This window comes from Salvelinus alpinus, chromosome 3, assembly GCF_045679555.1.
Source record: "Salvelinus alpinus chromosome 3, SLU_Salpinus.1, whole genome shotgun sequence".
Lineage (NCBI taxonomy): Eukaryota > Metazoa > Chordata > Actinopteri > Salmoniformes > Salmonidae > Salvelinus > Salvelinus alpinus.
This window is the reverse complement of record NC_092088.1, coordinates 98,131,210-98,147,560: the sequence shown is the minus strand read 5'-3', so window position 1 is coordinate 98,147,560 and position 16,351 is coordinate 98,131,210. Positions and strand designations below refer to the sequence as shown.

General features: G+C 43.7%; 1 protein-coding gene across 1 annotated transcript in view; it reads left to right on the top strand.

Annotated features, from left to right (window-relative positions):
- The window catches only part of LOC139569885 (transcription elongation regulator 1-like protein), a 202,793-nt gene extending 188,772 nt beyond the window's left edge, over nucleotides 1-14,021 (top strand). Inside the window, exons 6-12 of the mRNA XM_071391208.1 lie at nucleotides 2,091-2,248; nucleotides 3,615-3,702; nucleotides 3,971-4,109; nucleotides 5,159-5,251; nucleotides 10,657-10,775; nucleotides 11,896-12,459; nucleotides 12,744-14,021. Coding sequence (XP_071247309.1) covers nucleotides 2,091-2,248; nucleotides 3,615-3,702; nucleotides 3,971-4,109; nucleotides 5,159-5,251; nucleotides 10,657-10,775; nucleotides 11,896-12,052 — 754 coding nt within the window. The 3' untranslated portion in view covers nucleotides 12,053-12,459; nucleotides 12,744-14,021. The remainder of the gene's footprint in view (nucleotides 1-2,090; nucleotides 2,249-3,614; nucleotides 3,703-3,970; nucleotides 4,110-5,158; nucleotides 5,252-10,656; nucleotides 10,776-11,895; nucleotides 12,460-12,743) is intronic.
- The last annotated feature ends 2,330 nt before the right edge of the window (nucleotides 14,022-16,351 follow it).

Genomic DNA, 16,351 nt, shown 5'->3' with positions numbered 1-16,351 from the left:
CAGTGGGTAGGTCCAGAGTGTAGGTCCAGCGGGTAGGTCCAGTGGGTAGGTCCAGCGGGTAGGTCCAGCGGGTAGGTCCAGCGGGTAGGTCCAGCGGGTAGGTCCAGTGGGTAGTCCCAGCGGGTAGTCCCAGCGGGTAGCCCCAGTGGGTAGCCCCAGCGGGTAGGTCCAGTGGGTAGGTCCAGCGGGTAGCCCCAGCGGGTAGGTCCAGCGGGTAGATCCAGCGGGTAGGTCCAGCGGGTGGGTCCAGCGGGTAGGTCCAGTGGGTAGGTCCAGCGGGTAGCCCCAGTGGGTAGGTCCAGTGGGTAGGTCCAGTGGGTAGGTCCAGCGGGTAGCCCCAGTGGGTAGGTCCAGTGGGTAGGTCCAGCGGGTAGGTCCAGTGGGTAGGTCCAGCGGGTAGCCCCAGTGGGTAGGTCCAGTGTGTAGGTCCAGTGGGTAGGTCCAGAGTGTAGGTCCAGCAGGTAGGTCCAGCGGGTAGCCCCAGTGGGTAGCCCCAGTGGGTAGGTCCAGTGGGTAGGTCCAGTGGGTAGGTCCAGCGGGTAGCCCCAGTGGGTAGGTCCAGTGGGTAGGTCCAGCGGGTAGGTCCAGCGGGTAGGTCCAGTGGGTAGGTCCAGCGGGTAGGTCCAGTGGGTAGGTCCAGTGGGTAGCCCCAGCGGGTAGGTCCAGTGGGTAGGTCCAGTGGGAAGCCCCAGTGGGTATATCCAGCGGGTAGGTCCAGCGTGTAGCCCCAGTGGGTAGGTCCATCGGGTAGGTCCAGCGTGTAGCCCCAGTGGGTAGCCCCAGCGGGTAGGTCCAGCGGGTAGGTCCAGTGCGTAGCCCCAGTGGGAAGCCCCAGCGGGTAGGTCCAGCGGGTAGCCCCAGTGGGTAGGTCCAGCGGGTAGCCCCAGCGGGTAGGTCCAGCGGGTAGCCCCAGTGGGTAGGTCCAGCGGGTAGGTCCAGCAGGTAGCCCCAGCGGGTAGCCCCAGTGGGTAGGTCCAGCAGGTAGCCCCAGTGGGTAGGTCCAGCGGGTAGGTCCAGTGGGTAGGTCCAGCGGGTAGGTCCAGTGGGTAGGTCCAGCGGGTAGCCCCAGTGGGTAGGTCCAGCGGGTAGGTCCAGCGGGTAGCCCCAGTGGGTAGGTCCAGTGGGTAGGTCCAGTGGGTAGGTCCAGTGGGTAGGTCCAGTGGGTAGGTCCAGCGGGTAGGTCCAGCGGGTAGCCCCAGTGGGTAGGTCCAGTGGGTAGGTCAAGTGGGTAGGTCCAGCGGGTAGGTCCAGCGGGTAGCCCCAGTGGGTAGGTCCAGTGGGTAGGTCCAGTGGGTAGGTCCAGTGGGTAGGTCCAGTGGGTAGGTCCAGCGGGTAGCCCCAGTGGGTAGGTCCAGTGGGTAGGTCCAGCGGGTAGGTCCAGCGGGTAGGTCCAGCGGGTAGCCCCAGCGGGTAGGTCCAGCAGGTAGCCTCAGTGGGTAGCCCCAGTGGGTAGGTCCAGTGGGTAGGTCCAGCAGGTAGGTCCAGCAGGTAGCCCCAGCGGGTAGGTCCAGCAGGTAGCCCCAGTGGGTAGGTCCAGCAGGTAGCCCCAGTGGGTAGCCCCAGTGGGTAGGTCCAGTGGGTAGGTCCAGCAGGTAGCCCCAGTGGGTAGATCCAGTGGGTAGGTCCAGCAGGTAGCCCCAGTGGGTAGGTCCAGCGGGTAGGTCCAGCAGGTAGCCCCAGTGGGTAGGTCCAGTGGGTAGGTCCAGCAGGTAGGTCCAGCAGGTAGCCCCAGTGGGTAGGTCCAGCAGGTACCTACCCCCTTCTCCCCAGATCATTTCCTGTAATACTGTGTTCATCATGTCATGCAATACTTCTGGTTCTGCCCTCCTTCTCCCCAGATGTGTGTTTAGAATGTTATTATTATTGTTGCAGTGTGAAGTTTGAAGGGTTCAGAGAGTGGAGCATCAACTTTAAGGAAAGTTAAGACCTGATAGAGGCAGCATACTGGCTCTCTAGTCTACAAAACACGTTTCATCTTGACAGGCAAACACCATCTCAGCTATCTTGCGTTGACACACACCAGTAGGGAACCGGACAGGCATTACTAATTCAACTCTCATCCTTACATTATTATGATCATTTCTCCTCAGGTGTGTGGTGTGGACGGGGGACGACAGAGTATTTTTCTTCAACCCAACGATACAACTCTCTGTTTGGGATCAGCCAGTAGATCTGAAGGACCGTGGAGAGGATCTCAACAGGATTATAGAAGATCCTCCACATAAACGCAAAAAGGATTCTTTGTCCAGTAAGTTTGTGGTAATTCTTCCCCATTGGCTTGTCTTCATCCCTCCGTTTAGTTGGCCTAGTTAGAACTCTCCTTAATGTAAAAGCGGGTATTTACCAGGCCGTGGCTTCAGATGGATCTGAAAAGCTCATTATCAGTCCGCTATTTTTCTAATGATGTTAATAAACATGTTTTTTAATGATCTGATAATACGGAGGCCAATAAAATGGCCTGATATACTAGATCCTATATACAGTATGTCAGTTCCATTGCCTGTCGATCCCAGACTACCAGAGGATCATGATGTCTGTGTTAATTGAAGGAGATGATCATGAATGGAACGTGGAACCTTTAGGATGTGAAACCATCTCATGGTTGCATTTCCAATGGCACCCTATTCCCTATGGGCCCTGGTCCAATGGCACCCTATTCCCTATGGGCCCTGGTCCAATGGCACCCTATTCCCTATGGGCCCTGGTCCAATGGCACCCTGTTCCCTATGGGCCCCGGTCCAAAGAAGTGAACTATATAGGTATTATGGTCCCATTTGGGATGCACGCCATCTCTTTTGTGTTCTAATAGAATAGATCATTTGGAAGTCCTGTGTGTGACTGGCTCTGTAAATATTGAATTACATTGGATCTTGTCAGCGATGATATTATCTCCCCGGACTAGATTTCCCAGAGGTTGGTTTGTCTTTATTGATTTAGCCTTATTGCAGTTACCAGCTGATTATGTATCGATGACCTTCTACCTGAACCACACTGTTCCAACAAAGCATGTCTGGCAAATTAACTTTGGTAAATATGTGGACAACCCCAATGAACTGAACGTTGACTTGTGGCTGATAAGACGATGAGCAGCAATGCTACTCTAGTCTGATAGGTTCTCTCAAAGTGGTTTTTAATGACCAATTATATGAAGTCGGAGTCCATTGAAAAAGGATGTTTGTTACACTATGCGTCTGTTGGAGTCCACTCAAAAAAGGATGTGTGCTATGCATCTGTCTGTGTGTCCGTTATCTCAGCAGAGGACAGCTCTAACTCTTCTGTCTGTGTGTCCGTTATCTCAGCAGAGGGCGGTTCTAACTCTTCTGTCTGTGTGTCCGTTATCTCAGCAGAGGGCGGTTCTAACTCTTCTGTCTGTGTGTCCGTTATCTCAGCAGAGGGCGGTTCTAACTCTTCTGTCTGTGTGTCCGTTATCTCAACAGAGGACGGTTCTAACTCTTCTGTCTGTGTGTCCGTTATCTCAGCAGAGGGCGGTTCTAACTCTTCTGTCTGTGTGTCCGTTATCTCAGCAGAGAGCGGTTCTAACTCTTCTGTCTGTGTGTCCGTTATCTCAGCAGAGGGCGGTTCTAACTCTTCTGTCTGTGTGTCCGTTATCTCAGCAGAGGGTGGTTCTAACTCTTCGTCTGCTGATGACGATGATGCTGATGATGATGAAGATGAGTATTATTTAAAAACCAAGAGGAACAAGTGAGTATCAGAACGTTTCCCCTCACCCCATCTTAACCATACTCATAGTTTAACATTACAATGATACTTCTCTACAGAATAATAATCTGATTTTGAAGTACAAAAACAAAAAAACAATACTGTGCTGTGCAAATACCACTGTACAGTACAGTACCCTAGTTTTGACCATAGCCTTATGGGCCCTGGTCAAGAGTAGTGCACTATATAGGGAATAGGGTTCCATTTGCGATACATCCTACAACTGATTGTATGTTTCTGTCCTCCTCAGACTGGAGGAACCGGCGGATGGTAATGAGGTCCTGAGAGAGAGGGCAGGTGCAGACACATGTGACACTGCTCTCCATCGGACTGTTCTACCCTTAGGACTACGCATCACACACTTCAGGGACATGCTCCTTGAAAGAGGGGTAAAAGGCATATTGAACGGAATACCAAATCAAATGCACTTAGGCTGCGTTTAGACAGGCAGCCCAATTCTGATATTTCTTATCCACTATTTGGTCTTTTGACCAATCACATCAGATGTTTTTCAGACGTGATCTGATTGGTCAAAAGACCAATTGGTGAAGAAAAAAAAAGATGATTTGGGTTGCCACAGAGACGGACCTAGATTCTAACATTTGTCCGTGAGAAAGGAATTTAAACCATACTTTTCAAAGTGGCAATATGGGGAATCAAATCCCTGTCTTGCAACTAATCATCAAGGGACACGAGGACCAGCAACTGCAAAGGCAGCAAAAACACAAAATGATGGAAAGACCTACATCCTGTAACAGGTTGGATGAATGATGGAAAGACCTACATCCTGTAACAGGTTGGATGAATGATGGAAAGACCAACATCATGTAACAGGTTGGATGAATGACGGAAAGACCTACATCATGTAACAGGTTGGATGAATGATGGAAAGACCTACATCATGTAACAGGTTGGATGAATGATGGAAAGACCTACATCATGTAACAGGTTGGATGAATGATGGAAAGACCTACATCATGTAACAGGTTGGATGAATGATAGAAAGACCTACATCATGTAACAGGTTGGATGAACGATGGAAAGACCTAAAACATGTAACAGGTTGGATGAATGATAGAAAGACCTACATCATGTAACAGGTTGGATGAACGATGGAAAGACCTACATCATGTAACAGGTTGGATGAATGATGGAAAGACCTACATCATGTAACAGGTTGGATGAATGATAGAAAGACCTACATCATGTAACAGGTTGGATGAACGATGGAAAGACCTACATCATGTAACAGGTTGGATGAATGATAGAAAGACCTACACCATGTAACAGGTTGGATGTATGATGGAAAGACCTACATCATGTAACAGGTTGGATGAATGATGGAAAGACCTACATCATGTAACAGGTTGGATGTATGATAGAAAGACCTACATCATTTACTGAATGTTTTCTTGAATACGTTTTCTCGTCTCTTCAGGTTTCAGCGTTTTCTACATGGGAGAAAGAACTGCACAAGATCGTGTTTGATCCACGGTATCTTCTGCTAAACTCTGCAGAGGAGAGGAAACAGGTGAACTCTGCTGGTGGCCTCCTTTAAATGCTCATGATTGGTTAATTGGTCATGATTGATTTATCGGTTGGTCATGATTGGTTAATTGGTAATGATTGATTTATCGGTTGGTCATGATTGGTTAATTGGCCATGATTGATTTATCGGTTGGTCATGATTGGTTAATTGGCCATGATTGATTTATCGGTTGGTCATGATTGATTAATTGGTCATGATTGGGTGATTTTTTTTTCTCCCTCATTGGTTAATAATTTGCTATGATTAAATAATTACTAATGATTGATTCATTGGTAATGATTGATTAATTGGTCACGATTAACAGATCTGATTGGTCACGATTAACAGCCGTTCTGATTGGATAAAGGGAAGTTTCATTTCTCTTCCGCTCATGTTTGGGTCTGATCATTTTAGATTGCTGCTGCCTGCTGTTTGTCTGCTACTGTGATAAATCACAATGGGGAGGACATTTCCTAGCTAGCAAGCTATCAATGTTCATAATATCTAGAAAGCTTTCAATGTGCATAATATCTAACAAGCTATCAATGTGTATAATATCTAGAAAGCTATCAATGTGCATAATATCTAGAAAGCTATCAATGTGCATAATATCTAGAAAGCTATCAATGTGCATAATATCTAACAAGCTATCAATGTGCATAATATCTAACAAGCTATCAATGTGCATAATATCTAAGAAGCTATCAATGTGCATAATATCTAACAAGCTATCAATGTGCATAATATCTAACAAGCTATCAATGTGCATAATATCTAACAAGCTATCAATGTGCATAATATCTAACAAGCTATCATTGTGCATAATATATAGCAAGTTATCAATGTGCATAATATCTAACAAGCTATCATTGTGCATAATATATAGCAAGCTATCAATGTGCATAATATCTAACAAGCTATCAATGTGCTTAATATCTAACAAGCTATCAATGTGCTTAATATATAGCAAACTATCAATGTGCTTAATATCTAACAAGCTATCAATGTGCTTAATATCTAACAAGCTATCAATGTGCATAATATCTAACAAGCTATCATTGTGCATAATATATAGCAAGCTATCAATGTGCATAATATCTAACAAGCTATCAATGTGCATAATATCTAACAAGCTATCAATGTGCATAATATCTAACAAGCTATCATTGTGCATAATATATAGCAAGCTATCAATGTGCATAATATCTAACAAGCTATCAATGTGCATAATATCTAACAAGCTATCATTGTGCATAATATATAGCAAGCTATCAATGTGCATAATATCTAACAAGCTATCAATGTGCATAATATCTAACAAGCTATCAATGTGCATAATATCTAACAAGCTATCATTGTGCATAATATATAGCAAGCTATCAATGTGCATAATATCTAACAAGCTATCAATGTGCTTAATATCTAACAAGCTATCAATGTGCATAATATCTAGCAAGCTATCAATGTGCCTAATATATAGCAAGCTATCAATGTGCATAATATCTAGCAAGCTATCAATGTGCATAATATCTAATAAGCTATCCATGTGCATAATATCTAACAAGCTATCAATGTGCATAATATCTAGCAAGCTATCAATGTGCATAATATCTAACAAGCTATCAATGTGCATAATATCTAACAAGCTATCAATGTGCATAATTTATAGCAAGCTATCAATGTGCATAATATATAGCAAGCTATCAATGTGCATAATATCTAACAAGCTATCAATGTGCATAATATCTAACAAGCTATCAATGTGCATAATTTATAGCAAGCTATCAATGTGCATAATATATAGCAAGCTATCAATGTGCATAATATCTAACAAGCTATCATTGTGCTTAATATCTAACAAGCGTTCCAAGGGTAGGGAATAAATATGAACCTCCGATGTTCATTCTGAGTGACAGCAAACGTTTATGTTGTACATAGACCTTGATGAAAAGGTAGTGTGTGTCAACTAGGCAAATGAGAAAGCCAGAACAAAACCATACAAAGCAAGACGACATCTGCAAGTTGAGGACACAGACACAAAGCCCAAGTTCAGGACACAGACACAAAGCCCAAGTTGAGGACACAGACACAAAGCCCAAGTTCAGGACACAGACACAAAGCCCAAGTTGAGGACACAGACACAAAGCCCAAGTTCAGGACACAGACACAAAGCCCAAGTTGAGGACACAGACACAAAGCCCAAGTTGAGGACACAGACACAAAGCCCAAGTTGAGGACACAGACACAAAGCCCAAGTTGAGGACACAGACACAAAGCCCAAGTTGAGGACACAGACACAAAGCCCAAGTTCAGGACACAGACACAAAGCCCAAGTTGAGGACACAGACACAAAGCCCAAGTTGAGGACACAGACACAAAGCCCGAGTTGAGGACACAGACACAAAGCCCAAGTTGAGGACACAGACACAAAGCCCAAGTTGAGGACACAGACACAAAGCCCAAGTTGAGGACACAGACACAAAGCCCAAGTTGAGGACACAGACACAAAGCCCAAGTTGAGGACACAGACACAAAGCCCAAGTTGAGGACACAGACACAAAGCCCAAGTTGAGGACACAGACACAAAGCCCAAGTTGAGGACACAGACACAAAGCCCAAGTTGAGGACACAGACACAAAGCCCAAGTTGAGGACACAGACACAAAGCCCAAGTTGAGGACACAGACACAAAGCCCAAGTTGAGGACACAGACACAAAGCCCAAGTTGAGGACACAGACACAAAGCCCTCTGCCCGCTGCTCCTAATCTACAGTTGTTTGGTCTCTAAACATGCAGGGAGATATGTGTTTTGATAACATCTACTTAGGCAAATCCGATCCGACTTTCAAGTGTCAATTTATGGATCCGATTAGGAATACGAGTACGGTCAGGTCAGCACACCCCTAATGGATGTGCTCACAATATATGATTACTGTCGTTTGTGTCCTGTCCTTGGTGAAAGCATTATGTTAGTAAAACTCCACAAAAACCTTTGGGATGAATTGTTGAGGTTTTTGTCATGTTGCATTTTACCTTTATTTAACAAGGCAAGTCAGTTAAGAACAAATTCTTCCTTTCAATGACAGCTTAGGAACAGTCAGTTAACTGCCTTGTTCAGGGGCAGAAAGACAGATTTGTACCTTGTCAGGTCTGGGATTTGATCTTGCAACCTTTTGGTGACTAGTCCAACGCTCTACCCACTAGGCTACCTGCCGCATTGCCCTATGTACATAAACATGGAACACTGGTCACTTTAGTAATGTTTACATGCTGTTTTACCCATTTCATATGTATATACTGTATTCTAGTCAAGTCCATCCTATTCAACTATTGCTGTACATATAGTATTCTATCCAAGTATTCTTCAGATATACTACATATTCTATCCACATACTGTCCATAATGTCTATACATCCCATCACATATACTGCACATATATATACAGTGGGGAGAACAAGTATTTGATACACTGCCGATTTTGCAGGTTTTCCTACTTACAAAGCATGTAGAGGTCTGTAATTTTTATCATAGGTACACTTCAACTGTGAGAGACGGAATCTAAAACAAAAATCCAGAAAATCACATTGTATGATTTTTAAATAATTAATTTGCATTTTATTGCATGACATAAGTATTTGATCACCTACCAACCAGTAAGAATTCCGGCTCTCACAGACCTGTTAGTTTTTCTTTAAGAAGCCCTCCTGTTCTCCACTCATTACCTGTATTAACTGCACCTGTTTGAACTCGTTACCTGTATAAAAGACACCTGTCCACACACTCAATCAAACAGATTCCAACCTCTCCACAATGGCCAAGACCAGAGAGCTGTGTAAGGACATCAGGGATAAAATTGTAGACCTGCACAAGGCTGGGATGGGCTACAGGACAATAGGCAAGCAGCTTGGTGAGAAGGAAACAACTGTTGGCGCAATTATTAGAAAAAGGAAGAAGTTCAAGATGACGGTCAATCACCCTCGGTCTGGGGCTCCATGCAAGATTTCACCTCGTGGGGCATCAATGATCATGAGGAAGGTGAGGGATCAGCCCAGAACTACACGGCAGGACCTGGTCAATGACCTGAAGAGAGCTGGGACCACAGTCTCAAAGAAAACCATTAGTAACACACTACGCCGTCATGGATTAAAATCCTGCAGCGCACGCAAGGTCCCCCTGCTTAAGCCAGCGCATGTCCAGGCCTGTCTGAAGTTTGCCAATGACCATCTGGATGATCCAGAGGAGGAATGGGAGAAGGTCATGTGGTCTGATGAGACAAAAATAGAGCTTTTTGGTCTAACTCCACTCGCCGTGTTTGGAGGAAGAAGAAGTATGAGTACAACCCCAAGAACACCATCCCAACCGTGAAGCATGGAGGTGGAAACATCATTCTTTGGGGATGCTTTTCTGCAAAGGGGACAGGACGACTGCACCGTATTGAGGGGAGGATGGATGGGGCCATGTATCGCGAGATCTTGGCCAACAACCTCCTTCCCTCAGTAAGAGCATTGAAGATGGGTCGTGGCTGGGTCTTCCAGCATGACAACGACACGAAGCACACAGCCATGGCAACTAAGGAGTGGCTCCGTAAGAAGCATCTCAAGGTCCTGGAGTGGCCTAGCCAGTCTCCAGACCTGAACCCAATAGAAAATCTTTGGAGGGAGCTGAAAGTCCGTATTGCCCAGCGACAGCCCCGAAACCTGAAGGATCTGGAGAAGATCTGTAGGGAGGAGTGGGCCAAAATCCCTGCTGCAGTGTGTGCAAACCTAGTCAAGAACTACAGGAAACGTATGATCTCTGTAATTGCAAACAAAGGTTTCTGTACCAAATATTAAGTTCTGCTTTTCTGATGTATCAAATACTTATTTCATGCAATAAAATGCAAATTAATTACTTAAAAATCATACAATGTGATTTTCTGGATTTTTGTTTTAGATTCCGTCTCTCATAGTTGAAGTGTACCTATGATAAAAATTACAGACCTCTACATGCTTTGTAAGTAGGAAAACCTGCAAAATCGGCAGTGTATCAAATACTTGTTCTCCCCACTGTATATATACTGCACATGTGTATATATATATTTATACTCCGGACTCTGACATTACTCGTCCTAATATTTATCTATTTCTTAATTCCATTCTTTTACTTTAGATGTGTGTGTATTGTTGTGAATTGTTAGATATTACTGCACTGTTGGAGCTAGAAACACAAGCATTTCACTACACCCACTATAACATCTGCTAAATAAGTGTATCCGACCAATAGGATTTGATTTGATTTATCCTGTCAGTGAATGTGAGAGGAGTAAAGTCGACAGTAAAGAGGATTAGGACACAGCCGTCATCTTTGTCTCGGAAATGATCTTCAAAGTCATTTTCTTGTGCCAATCGTGACCGTGTTCCTCGTCTCCAGGTGTTTGACCAGTTTGTCAAAGTGAGGATGAAGGAAGAACACAAGGAGAAGCAGAGCAAACTGCTGCAAGCAAAAGACCAGTATAGAAAACTTCTAGAAGAGTCGAAAATCACATCCAGGTAAAACCTGAAGCTAACTGTGTGATAGAAATGCAAGTACAGTAGGGGATTTAACTATTCAACTCAGCTTCATAATACTACTATAATACTAAATAGCTTCATACTAAAAGTTTGGACCCACCTACTCGTTGGTTTTTCTTTATTTTTTACTATTTTCTACATTGTGGAATAATAGTGAAAACATCACAGCTATGAAACAACACATATGGAATCATGTACACCATGTAGTAACCAAATCAAAATATATTTTATATTTTAAATTCTTCAATGGAGACACCCTTTGACTTGATGACAGCTTTGCACACTCTTGGCATTCTCTCAACCAGCTTCACCTGGAATGCTTTTCCAACCGTCTTGAAAGAGTTCCCCACATATGCTGAGCACATGTTGGCTGCTATTCATTCACTCTGCGGTCCAACTCATCCCAAACCATCTCAATTGGTTTGAGGTGGGTGATTGTGGAGGCCAGGTCATCTGATGCAGCACTCCATTACTCTCCTTCTTGGTCAAATAGCCCTTACACAGTCTGGAGGTGTGTTGGGTCATTATCCTGTTGAAAAACAAATGATAGTCCCACTAAGCGCAACTAGATGGGATGCCATATTTCTGCAGAATGTTGTGGTAGCCATGCTGGTTATGTGTTCCTTGAATTCTAAATAAATCCCTGAGCGTGTCACCAGCAAAGCACCCCCACACCATCACACCTCCTCTTCCATTCTTTATGGTGGGAACCACACTCTGCGTCTCACAAAGACACGGTGAACAGATTTCCACCGGTCTAATGCTTTGTCAAGAGTGTACAGAGATGTCATCAAGGCAAAGCCACTTTGAAGAATCTCAAATATAAAATATATTTTGATTTATTTAACACTTTTTTTGGGTTACTACATGCTTCCATATGTATACTTACATGTATAAATTACCTCTAACCTGTACACCCGCACACTGACTCAGTACCGGTACCCCCTGTATATAGCCTCGTTGTTGTTACTCCATCCCTCCATCCCACCCTCCCTCCATCCACCCTCCCTCCCTCCCTCCCTCCCTCCCTCCCTCCCTCCCTCCCTCCCTCCCTCCCACACCTTTCTCTAGGATGATCTCTTCTTTTCTCTATTGCCAGGTCAACTTTCAAAGAGTTTTCTGATAAGTACGGCCGCGACCAGCGCTTCAAGCAAGTGCTGAAGAAGAAAGACCAAGAGCACTTCTTCAACCAGTTCATCAATGCGCTAAAGAAGAGAGATAAAGAGAACCGCATGAGGCTGAGGAAGATGAGATGAGGAAGTATGAGGCTGAGGAGGATGAGATGAGGAAGCATGAGGCTGAGAAGGTATGAGGCTGAGGAAGATGATATGAGGAAGCATGAGGCTGAGGAAGATGAGATGAGGAAGCATGAGGCTGAGGAAGATGAGATGAGGAAGTATGAGGCTGAGGAAGTATGAGGCCGAGGAGGATGAGATGAGGAAGCATGAGGCTGAGGAGGATGAGATGAGGAAGTATGAGGCTGAGGAAGATGAACTGAGGAAGTATGAGGCCGAGGAGGATGAGATGAGGAAGCATGAGGCTGAGGAGGATGAGATGAGGAAGCATGAGGCTGAGAAGGTATGAGGCTGAGGAAGATGATATGAGGACGCATGAGGCTGAGGAGGATGAGAAGAGGAGGTATGAGGCTGAGGGAAATTAGGAGGTATGAGGCTGAGGAACATGAGATGAGGAAGATGAGTTGAGGAGGTATGAGGCTGAGGAAGATGAGAAGGGGAGGTATGAGACCAAGGAAGATGAGTTGAGAAGGTATGAGGCTGAGGAAGAAGAGATGAGGAGGTACAGTATGAGGCTGAGGAACATGGCATGAGGAAGTATGAGGCTGAGGAAGATGAGATGAGGAAGCATGAGGCTGAGGAAGATGAGTTGAGAAGGTATGAGGCCAAGGAGGATGAGAAGAGGAGGTATGAGGCTGAGGGAAATGAGGAGGTAGGAGGCTGAGGAACATGAGATGAGGAAGTACGAGGCTGAGGAAGATGAGTTGAGGAGGTATGAGGCTGAGGAAGATGAGAAGAGGAGGTATGAGGCTGAGGAACATGAGATGAGGTGGTACAGTATTAGGCTGAGGAACATGGAATGAGGAAGTATGAGGCTGAGGAGGATGAGAAGAGGAGGTATGAGGCTGACGAAGATCAGATGAGAAGGTATGAGGCTGAGGAACATGAGATGAGGAGGTATGAGGCTGAGGAACATGAGATGAGGAAGCATGAGGCTGAGGAAGATGAGATGAGAAGGTATGAGGCTGAGGAAGATGAGAAGAGGAGGTATGCGGAGGCATCAGGCTGTGAAATAGGCCTCTCAGAATACAGAATACTATGAATGGATAGAGCTGTCTGATAAATGAGACTGCAGTTTCATGGGGAACATAAAGAAACAAAGGAACAGCAATCAGGATCCCTGTGGAATCAGTCTAAAAGGGGAGAAAGCAGCCGACAGTCATTTGCCTTGCAAACTCCCAACTCTTCTCCAGATTTTACAGTCAGCTGCGTCAGAGACGGCTTGGCTCCACATGCTAAGCAGGAAATCCAGATAACTCTCAGAGATCGAATACTGTTTCATATTGAAGCTACTGTATATTTTGAAATTCAACATTTCACATGTTTTGAGTCACAGTGGCAAACATGAATTGAGCATTATTTCTGTATTTATTTGTTGTTATCACATAACCTGTATGTAGATATCAATGTGTGTACACAATCACACAGCCCATGCACAATTATAAAAGACATCGTGTACATATACAGAAAACAATCCTGCAGAGCAATTGGTATTTTTTACCTATTTTAAACAAGTTTCTCCACAGCATCTGTGAGAATCAATGGATGGTAATTGTGTATTGATGGATTTTGTAAATGTCCCCCCCCCCCCCCCCCTCCCTAAAAAAAAATGATGTTGTGTTTATTATGATGTGGGTTCTTCTTATGATGTAAAAGGATAAGTTAAAGCTGCTTATTTGTCATTGAAACCGTCATTAATGTAAAAGTCATACGTAGTGCATTCTCTGTAACAGGTCGAAGACGTTGTGTGAAGATTCTAAAGGACTGTTTCATTTGGTTCTGAACATTGGGTTTTACAGATAATATAGTTTACTGTACAAAACAGTGTCTTAAAATGTGTGTTATATGTTTTCTCATTTATTTTTTTTCAATTAAACATGCAATGTTTGTGGATTGTGAATTTGATTAATTAAAACCCTTCTAAAATGGACCTTTTCAGTCAGGTGGGTTCTTCTCAATGACACAATAGCTTTCATAATTAGATGGAGAACAAGAAAGGATATTTTGGAGCCATCCCACATCATCTTCATAACCACAATACGATTGACAATGCATTTCATATATCATCTAAGGATTGACCCTAGAAGTGTATCTCTAGCCCTGTTTATACCTGGTACTAACATGTGGTTGTCATTATCCCATCGAGATGATCCAATCACTATCTGATCAAGATTTATCACGTCTATGCTTGCCATTAAAATGCATATGTTATGGTCAAAAGTTGTGTCTATAGTGAATAGTGTGGACTATTATGGACGCAGCCAGACGTTGGTTATCCTAACGGTGCTGTGAATTAAGGAATACAATTAGTGCCATTATCACTGAGCAAAATAATAATGAAATCTCTTTCTCTATAAAGAGACAGGACGTTATTTATCTCTCGCTGAAACAGAGTGCAGGGTGACCTTTGGGTCTGCAAAATGTTTTCAATTATGGCGTACATTTTAGGACAACCTCAGCCTCACCCCATCTTGAGTAGGGATGAGGCTTGATGTGGTTGTCCTAAAATGTTTCCCTTATGCATGATGTTCACTTAGACCAATACAAGATGGTGCCGGCAGACATGGTCACCCTGTTTCTAGCTCCTGGCCAACTTTGCAGTGTTTTCTTTGTGTTATTTCTTACATTATTTACTCAGAATGTTTCGTGTATTATTTCCTACAGCCTAAAATAACTTTTGAATATTAGATCGGCGATCAGTCACCAGAATTTCAACCAGAAATGTGACTTCCCTGAACTGGATCATATTTTTGAACTTCCCAAGGCAGCACTATTTATACCGGGGTCTGCACCAAAACGCTGATGCTGGAGAAGAGGAAGAAAAGGCGGGGCTCTAGTCAGACTCTGGCGGCGTTCATACCATCCACCGCTTCCGAGTATACTACTCGCTAACGTTCAGTCCCTGGACAATAAAGTAGATCAGCTCAGGGCGAGGATCTCTTTCCAGAGACACATTAGGGACTGTAACATACTATGTTTTGCGGGATCATGGCTCTCTACAGATATATTGTCCCCATCCATTCAGCCAGTTGGGTTCACCGTCCATCGTGTGGACAGGAAGAGAGAACTCTACGGGAAAAGGTAAGGTGGAGGAGTATGATTCATGATTTACAAATCATGGTGTGATTGTGGTAACTTGCAGGAACTCATGTCCTTTTTTGTTCTTCCGATCTGGGATACCTCATCATGAAATGCCGATTGCATTACCTCCCGAGATAATTTTCTTCCGTGATCGTCACTGCCATCTATATTTCCCCTCAAACCGACACCACGACGGCATTCAAGGAACTACACTGGGCTTTCTGCAAACTGGAAACTGCATATTGTAGCTGGGGACTTTAATAAAATAAATCTGAGGACAATGCTACCAAAATTCGATTAACACATCTCCTGTGCTACTTGTGCTCGAACACTCTGGGTCATTGCTTCTCTCCCTTCCGGGGCGGCTCAAAGGCCCTCCCCCGCCCTCCATTCGGCAAATCAGATCACGCCTTTGTTCTGCTCCTCCCCACCTATAGGCAGAAACTTAAGCAGGAAGATTCAGTGGTGAGGACTATTCAACGTTGGTCCGACCAATTGGAATCTAGGCTTCAAGATTGCTTTGATCACACAGACTTGATTCTGAGAATAATGTCAATGTATACACTTACTCGGCGACTGAGTTAATCAGGAAGTACATAGAAGATGTTGTTCCCACGGTGACAATTCAAACGTATCCAAACCCTATAGTTTACATATATCTATAGTTTACATCTATCTATCTTTACATCTATCTATACTTTACATATATCTATAGTTTACATCTATACTTTACATATATCTATAGTTTACATCTATATATAGAGTACATCTATCTATAGAGTACATATATCTATAGTTTACATCTATATATAGAGTACATCTATCTATAGAGTACATCTATCTATAGTTTACATCTATCTATAGAGTACATCTATCTATAGTTTACATATATCTATAGTTTACATCTATCTATCTTTACATCTATCTATACTTTACATATATCTATAGTTTACATCTATACTTTACATATATCTATAGTTTACATCTATCTATAGAGTACATCTATCTATAGTTTACATCTATATATAGAGTACATCTATCTATAGAGTACATATGTCTATAGTTTACATATATCTATAGTTTACATCTATCTATAGAGTACATCTATCTATAGAGTACATATGTCTATAGTTTACCTATATCTACAGTTTACATTTATCTATAGAGTACATATATCTA